Below are 8,185 nucleotides of genomic sequence, written 5' to 3' on the forward strand. Positions count from 1 at the left end.
GGGGGGGTATAGTTTGAAAATGGGACCTTTAGTACCGGTTCATGGCACGAACCGGGACTAAAGGTCTCATCCCCATTAGTCCCGGTTCGTGCCTCAAACCGGGACTAAAGGTCTAATCTTTAGTCCCGGTTTGTGGCACGAACCGGGACCAATGGTTGTGGGCTAGCTCGGTTTTCCCTGGCGGTGGCCTGTCAAACGTGACGACGGAAGTACACATACCTGCTGCCCTCTGCAGCAATACATGCATGAAGACGGACAGCTCTTGCATTGACCCGTAAAACTCTGCGTTGGTATCGATCGATCTCTGCATGCTGCATAGTGAGAGGGCAACAGCGAGACGAGGAAAGCGACAGAGAAATTAATGGGCGGACTCAGGCTCTTGTTCTTCCCACCCATCTCCACTCCATTCCACCTCCGCATGTCCCTCTTGTTCCTCTCCACCGCTAAACCTCTTCGTCCTCTCGATCAGCAATCGCCTCCCCTCTCCTCCTCTTCCTCCTCCTCCTCCCCCTTCTCCTGACTGGGATCTCGATCGGATGTGATGGCCGACGCCAGCGCCGGCAACAATGCGGGCAACACGAGCAACGCCAATGTCCAGATACAGATCCGTGCAGGTCAGATTGCCATCACTCTCCGCTTGTCGAATTTTCATCCGTTTTGGACGGTTTACTTCTGTTCAATCCGTCCGGCCGTACGTTGGGCTGTTCGTTGCCTTCGCTAAGCCCACGGTCCAATGGCGCGAACGCGGGCTTAAATTGATTTACAGTGTTGTTCTTCCAAGGGTGAAATGTGAACATGAGGGAATGAAAGGAAACAATTATACTTGTCAAACTCATAGTGATTCTGTCATTGACGTCACTGAATTTTACAGTTCTCGCAGTAAACCACAGGGCCACCCAAAGCCGAGCCGGGGGCACCATCCAAGAACTCCGGCGCCAAGAACTGGCGGTGGTGGATGATGGTGTCGGTGGACGTCTTCTTCGTCGTCGCCGGCCAGACGTCCGCGACGCTGCTGGGGAGGTACTACTACCACCAGGGCGGCAGCAGCAAGTGGATATCAACGTTCGTGCAGACCGCTGGCTTCCCCATACTGTTCCTCGCCCTCTTGTGTTTCCCCAAGTCGTCCGGCGGCGGCGGCGCCAGCGGCGACGCCCCGGTCGCCAAGGTCGCGGTGATCTACGTCGTCCTGGGGCTCGTCATAGCCGCCGACGACATGATGTACGCCAGCGGCCTCAAGTACCTCCCGGTCTCCACCTACTCGCTCATCTGCGCCAGCCAGCTGGCCTTCAACGTCGTCTTCTCCTACGTGCTCAACTCGCAGAAGCTCACCGGCCTGATCTTCAACGCCGTGATCCTGCTGACGCTGTCGGACGCGCTCCTCGGGGTGAACCACGACGAGACGGAGGACATGAGCGGCATGCCTCGGGGCAAGTACCTCATGGGCTTCCTGCTGACGCTGGGGGCGTCGGGCACCTACTCGCTCATCCTCTCCCTCATGCAGCTCACCTTCGAGAACGTGATCAAGAAGCACACCTACACGGCCGTGCTCAACATGCAGATATACACGGCGCTCGTCGCCACCATCACGTCCATGGTCGGCCTCTTCGCCAGCGGCGAGTGGAGGATGATGACGGAGGAGATGGACACCTTCCGCTCCGGCCAATTCTCCTACTTCATGACGCTGGTGTGGACGGCCGTGTCCTGGCAGATCACCTCCGTCGGGGTGGTGGGGCTCGTCTTCGAGGTCTCCTCCCTCTTCTCCAACGTCATCAGCACCGTGTCGCTGCCCATCGTGCCCCTCTTCGCTGTGCTCATTTTCCACGACACCATGGATGGGATAAAGATCATATCCATGCTCATCGCCGCCTGGGGGTTCGTTTCCTATCTCATGCAACACTTCATCGATGACAAGAAAGCTAGGAAGGCGGCAGCTGGTGGCTAGTATAGTATATATATGGTCCTTGGTGCGCTAGGAATTAATAATTTTGCTCTCTTCCAACCTAATCTGTTAGCTGCGAGGACCTAGGAGGTGTTGCTAATGCTATATATGTTGCAGGATTTTCTTCATAGAGTACTGCCTTCTGTATTATCTATGTATGCTACTGAATAATAATATAATCTTCCCATTGAAAACTCTCTTATTTCTACCATCTTGTCTCCACTCCATGTCAGAAGTTGGAAATTACCAATACAGACTTACTTCTACTCCTCCGTCCCATAATGTAACTTTTCGAGTAGATGATTTTTCATATAAAAAACTTTTCCATCCGAGTTCGTATGCAAAAGTTATGCCCATTTTACAAATTCCAGAGAGATTTTGTAAATAAAGTCGAAATTCATATTTGTAAATTTTCCCAACAACTAGACCACATATCACATGTGAAACTTATTTTCTTTTATTTTTTTGACATTTCCATCATTTTCTTTTTTTTAAAAAAACTGAAAAGGCGATCCACGGGGGAGGGGGGGTATAGTTTGAAAATGGGACCTTTAGTACCGGTTCATGGCACGAACCGGGACTAAAGGTCTCATCCCCATTAGTCCCGGTTCGTGCCTCAAACCGGGACTAAAGGTCTAATCTTTAGTCCCGGTTTGTGGCACGAACCGGGACCAATGGTTGTGGGCTAGCTCGGTTTTCCCTGGCGGTGGCCTGTCAAACGTGACGACGGAAGTACACATACCTGCTGCCCTCTGCAGCAATACATGCATGAAGACGGACAGCTCTTGCATTGACCCGTAAAACTCTGCGTTGGTATCGATCGATCTCTGCATGCTGCATAGTGAGAGGGCAACAGCGAGACGAGGAAAGCGACAGAGAAATTAATGGGCGGACTCAGGCTCTTGTTCTTCCCACCCATCTCCACTCCATTCCACCTCCGCATGTCCCTCTTGTTCCTCTCCACCGCTAAACCTCTTCGTCCTCTCGATCAGCAATCGCCTCCCCTCTCCTCCTCTTCCTCCTCCTCCTCCCCCTTCTCCTGTCTGGGATCTCGATCGGATGAGATGGCCGACGCCAGCGCCGGCAACAATGCGGGCAACACGAGCAACGCCGATGTCCAGATACAGATCCGTGCAGGTCAGATTGCCATCACTCTCCGCTTGTCGAATTTTCATCCGTTTTGGACGGTTTACTTCTGTTCAATCCGTCCGGCCGTACGTTGGGCTGTTCGTTGCCTTCGCTAAGCCCACGGTCCAATGGCGCGAACGCGGGCTTAAATTGATTTACAGTGTTGTTCTTCCAAGGGTGAAATGTGAACATGAGGGAATGAAAGGAAACAATTTTACTTGTCAAACTCATAGTGATTCTGTCATTGACGTCACTGAATTTTACAGTTCTCGCAGTAAACCACAGGGCCACCCAAAGCCGAGCCGGGGGCACCATCCAAGAACTCCGGCGCCAAGAACTGGCGGTGGTGGATGATGGTGTCGGTGGACGTCTTCTTCGTCGTCGCCGGCCAGACGTCCGCGACGCTGCTGAGGAGGTACTACTACCACCAGGGCGGCAGCAGCAAGTGGATATCAACGTTCGTGCAGACCGCTGGCTTCCCCATACTGTTCCTCGCCCTCTTGTGTTTCCCCAAGTCGTCCGGCGGCGGCGGCGCCAGCGGCGACGCCCCGGTCGCCAAGGTCGCGATGATCTACGTCGTCCTGGGGCTCGTCATAGCCGCCGACGACATGATGTACGTCAGCGGCCTCAAGTACCTCCCGGTCTCCACCTACTCGCTCATCTGCGCCAGCCAGCTGGCCTTCAACGTCGTCTTCTCCTACGTGCTCAACTCGCAGAAGCTCACCGGCCTGATCTTCAATGTCGTGATCCTGCTGACGCTGTCGGACGCGCTCCTCGGGGTGAACCACGATGAGACGGAGGACATGAGCGGCATGCCTCGGGGCAAGTACCTCATGGGCTTCCTGCTGATGCTGGGGGCGTCGGGCACCTACTCGCTCATCCTCTCCCTCATGCAGCTCACCTTCGAGAACGTGATCAAGAAGCACACCTACACGGCCGTGCTCAACATGCAGATATACACGGCGCTCGTCGCCACCATCGCCTCCATGGTCGGCCTCTTCGCCAGCGGCAAGTGGAGGATGATGACGGAGGAGATGGACACCTTCCGCTCCGGCCAGTTCTCCTACTTCATGATGCTGGTGTGGACGGCCGTGTCCTGGCAGATCACCTCCGTCGGGGTGGTGGGGCTCGTCTTCGAGGTCTCCTCCCTCTTCTCCAACGTCATCAGCACCGTGTCGCTGCCCATTGTGCCCCTCTTCGCCGTGCTCATTTTCCACGACACCATGGATGGGATAAAGATCATATCCATGCTCATCGCCGCCTGGGGGTTCGTTTCCTATCTCATGCAACACTTCATCGATGACAAGAAAGCTAGGAAGGCGGCAGCTGGTGGTTAGTATAGTATATATATGGTCCTTGGTGCACTAGGAATTAATATTTTTGCTCTCTTCCAACCTAATCTGTTAGCTGCGAGGACCTAGGAGGTGTTGCTAATGCTATATATGTTGCAGGATTTTCTTCATAGAGTACTGCCTTCTGTATTATCTATGTATGCTACTGAATAATAATAGAATCTTCCCATTGAAAACTCTCTTATTTCTATCATCTCTTCTCCACTCCATGTCAGAAGTTGGAAATTACCAATACAGACTTACTTCTACTCCTCCGTCCCATAATGTAACTTTTCGAGTAGATGATTTTTCATATAAAAAACTTTTTCATCCGAGTTCGTATGCAAAAGTTATGCCCATTTTACAAATTCCAGAGAGATTTTGTAAATAAAGTCGAAATTCATATTTGTAAATTTTCCCAACATCTAGACCACATATCACATGTGAAACTTATTTTCTTTTATTTTTTTGACATTTCCATCATTTTCTTTTATTTTTTCTAAAACTGAAAAGGCGATCCACCAGGGGGGGTATAGTTTGAAAATGGGACCTTTAGTACCGGTTCGTGGCACGAACTAGGACTAAAGGTCTAATCTTTAGTCCCGGTTTGTGGCTCGAACCGGGACCAATGGTTGTGGGCCAGGAGCGAGGCCCATTGGTCCCGGTTCATCCCACCAACCGGGACCAAAAGGTCTAGATGAACCGGGACTGATGCCTTAGCCGCACGAACCGGGACCAATGCTCACATTAGTCCCGGTTCTAGACTGAACCGGGACTAATGGGCTGAGCCGGCCTGGACCATAGCCCTGTTTTCTACTAGTGGACGCGGATTGGGCAGGATGCCCGGATACACGCAAGTCCACTTCAGGATTCTGTGGTTTTCTCGGTGACAACCTTATTTCTTGGTCGTCGAAGAGGCAGCCAACCATCTCGCGTTCGAGTGCAGAAGCTAAGTACAGAGGCATTGCTAACTGTGTGGCTGAGTCTTGCTGGTTGCATCAACTTCTCCATGAACTCAAGCTTCCTACGACTCGTGCTACTATCATGTATTGTGACAATGTCAACGCATCGTATCTTGCGAGCAACCCGGCCCAACAACAGCGCACTAAGCATATTAAGATTGACTTGCACTTCGTTCATGACCGGGTGGCTCTCGGCGAAGCTCGCGTCCTTCACGTACCCCCAAGCTCTCAGTATGCCGACATTTTCACCAAGGGGTTGCCGTCTCCAGTCTTTAGAGTTTTTCGCTACAACCTGAATATTCTTCCCAACGGTGTTCCGACTGAGGGAGGGTGTTAGAATCTGTGTATATCATTTTGTATATTGTAATGTTGCCTCTGTTGTATTCACTTCGGGATTGTAGGATCGCACCTCGCCATGGCCTGCGTGCCTACATTGTAGGGCGACCGGTGCTCCACCTTCCCTTCTTAAGCCCTGTACTCTGTGCCAGTTGCAATCAATCAAGGAAATATAGTTTCCAACAGCGCAACACAGAGGAACTGTGCAGTCACTGTCCACAACGGCTAGCTCGGTTTTCCCTGGCGGTGGCCTGTCAAACGTGACGACGGAAGTACACATACCTGCTGCCTTCTGCAGCAATACATGCATGAAGACGGACAGCTCTTGCATTGACCCGTAAAACTCTGCGTTGGTATCGATCGATCTCTGCATGCTGCACAGTGAGAGGGCAACAGCGAGACGAGGAAAGCGACAGAGAAATTAATGGGCGGACTCAGGCTCTTGTTCTTCCCACCCATCTCCACTCCATTCCACCTCCGCATGTCCCTCTTGTTCCTCTCCACCGCTAAACCTCTTCGTCCTCTCGATCAGCAATCGCCTCCCCTCTCCTCCTCTTCCTCCTCCTCCTCCCCCTTCTCCTGACTGGGATCTCGATCGGATGAGATGGCCGACGCCAGCGCCGGCAACAATGCGGGCAACACGAGCAACGCCAATGTCCAGATACAGATCCGTGCAGGTCAGATTGCCATCACTCTCCGCTTGTCGAATTTTCATCCGTTTTGGACGGTTTACTTCTGTTCAATCCGTCCGGCCGTACGTTGGGCTGTTCGTTGCCTTCGCTAAGCCCACGGTCCAATGGCGCGAACGCGGGCTTAAATTGATTTACAGTGTTGTTCTTCCAAGGGTGAAATGTGAACATGAGGGAATGAAAGGAAACAATTTTACTTGTCAAACTCATAGTGATTCTGTCATTGACGTCACTGAATTTTACAATTCTCGCTGTAAACCACAGGGCCACCCAAAGCCGAGCCGGGGGCACCATCCAAGAACTCCGGCGCCAAGAACTGGCGGTGGTGGATGATGGTGTCGGTGGACGTCTTCTTCGTCGTCGCCGGCCAGACGTCCGCGACACTGCTGGGGAGGTACTACTACCACGAGGGCGGCAGCAGCAAGTGGATATCAACGTTTGTGCAGACCGCTGGCTTCCCCATACTGTTCCTCGCCCTCTTGTGTTTCCCCAAGTCGTCCGGCGGCGGCGGCGCCAGCGGCGACGCCCCGGTCGCCAAGGTCGCGGTGATCTACGTCGTCCTGGGGCTCGTCATAGCCGCCGACGACATGATGTACGCCAACGGCCTCAAGTACTTCCCGGTCTCCACCTACTCGCTCATTTGCGCCAGCCAGCTGGCCTTCAACGTCGTCTTCTCCTACGTGCTCAACTCGCAGAAGCTCACCGGCCTGATCTTCAACGCCGTGATCCTGCTGACGCTGTCGGACGCGCTCCTCGGGGTGAACCACGACGAGACGGAGGACATGAGCGGCATGCCTCGGGGCAAGTACCTCATGGGCTTCCTGCTGACGCTGGGGGCGTCGGGCACCTACTCGCTCATCCTCTCCCTCATGCAGCTCACCTTCGAGAACGTGATCAAGAAGCACACCTACACGGCCGTGCTCAACATGCAGATATACACGGCGCTCGTCGCCACCATCGCCTCCATGGTCGGCCTCTTCGCCAGCGGCGAGTGGAGGATGATGACGAAGGAGATGGACACCTTCCGCTCCGGCCAGTTCTCCTACTTCATGACGCTGGTGTGGACGGCCGTGTCCTGGCAGATCACCTCCGTCGGGGTGGTGGGGCTCATCTTCGAGGTCTCCTCCCTCTTCTCCAACGTCATCAGCACCGTGTCGCTGCCCATCGTGCCCCTCTTCGCCGTGCTCATTTTCCACGACACCATGGATGGGATAAAGATCATATCCATGCTCATCGCCGCCTGGGGGTTCGTTTCCTATCTCATGCAACACTTCATCGATCACAAGAAAGCTAGGAAGGCGGCAGCTGGTGGCTAGTATAGTATATATATGGTCCTTGGTGCGCTAGGAATTAATATTTTTGCTCTCTTCCAACCTAATGTGTTAGCTGCGAGGACCTAGGAGGTGTTGCTAATGCTATATATGTTGCAGGATTTTCTTCATAGAGTACTGCCTTCTGTATTATCTATGTATGCTACTAAATAATAATAGAATCTTCCCATTGAAAACTCTCTTATTTCTATCATCTTGTCTCCACTCCATGTCAGAAGTTGGAAATTACCAATACAGACTTACTTCTACTCCTCCGTCCCATAATGTAACTTTACGAGTAGATGATTTTTCATATAAAAAACTTTTTCATCCGAGTTCGTATGCAAAAGTTATGCCCATTTTACAAATTCCAGAGAGATTTCGTAAATAAAGTCGAAATTCATATTTGTAAATTTTCCCAACAACTAGACCACATATCAAATGTGAAACTTATTTTCTTTTATTTTTTGACATATCCATCATTTTCTTT

The 8,185-nt window shown here is 52.2% G+C and overlaps 3 protein-coding genes across 3 annotated transcripts; all 3 read left to right on the forward strand.

Annotated features, from left to right (window-relative positions):
* Positions 1–541: 541 nt before the first annotated feature.
* Positions 542–1,942, forward strand: LOC119298060 (probable purine permease 11). The gene is made up of 2 exons (XM_037575597.1): positions 542–614; positions 891–1,942. Exons 1-2 carry the CDS (start codon positions 542–544, stop codon positions 1,940–1,942), a joined length of 1,125 nt encoding a protein of 374 aa, XP_037431494.1.
* Positions 1,943–3,003: 1,061 nt separating this feature from the next.
* Positions 3,004–4,404, forward strand: LOC119298061 (probable purine permease 11). The gene is made up of 2 exons (XM_037575598.1): positions 3,004–3,076; positions 3,353–4,404. The coding sequence occupies exons 1-2, from the start codon at positions 3,004–3,006 to the stop codon at positions 4,402–4,404; spliced, it is 1,125 nt and encodes a 374-aa protein (XP_037431495.1).
* Positions 4,405–6,300: 1,896 nt separating this feature from the next.
* Positions 6,301–7,701, forward strand: LOC119298062 (probable purine permease 11). Its single transcript, XM_037575599.1, has 2 exons — positions 6,301–6,373; positions 6,650–7,701. The coding sequence occupies exons 1-2, from the start codon at positions 6,301–6,303 to the stop codon at positions 7,699–7,701; spliced, it is 1,125 nt and encodes a 374-aa protein (XP_037431496.1).
* Positions 7,702–8,185: the final 484 nt, after the last annotated feature.

This window comes from Triticum dicoccoides, chromosome 5A, assembly GCF_002162155.2.
Source record: "Triticum dicoccoides isolate Atlit2015 ecotype Zavitan chromosome 5A, WEW_v2.0, whole genome shotgun sequence".
Classification (NCBI taxonomy): domain Eukaryota; kingdom Viridiplantae; phylum Streptophyta; class Magnoliopsida; order Poales; family Poaceae; genus Triticum; species Triticum dicoccoides.

Bases quoted from the DNA above. Each gene is read 5' to 3' on its own strand.
- LOC119298060 (XM_037575597.1), top strand. From the start codon at position 542: ATGGCCGACGCCAGCGCCGGCAACAATGCGGGCAACACGAGCAACGCC. The intron at 615-890 runs GTCAGATTGCCA...AGTAAACCACAG, and splicing joins CCAGATACAGATCCGTGCAG to GGCCACCCAAAGCCGAGCCG.
- LOC119298061 (XM_037575598.1), top strand. From the start codon at position 3,004: ATGGCCGACGCCAGCGCCGGCAACAATGCGGGCAACACGAGCAACGCC. The intron at 3,077-3,352 runs GTCAGATTGCCA...AGTAAACCACAG, and splicing joins CCAGATACAGATCCGTGCAG to GGCCACCCAAAGCCGAGCCG.
- LOC119298062 (XM_037575599.1), top strand. From the start codon at position 6,301: ATGGCCGACGCCAGCGCCGGCAACAATGCGGGCAACACGAGCAACGCC. The intron at 6,374-6,649 runs GTCAGATTGCCA...TGTAAACCACAG, and splicing joins CCAGATACAGATCCGTGCAG to GGCCACCCAAAGCCGAGCCG.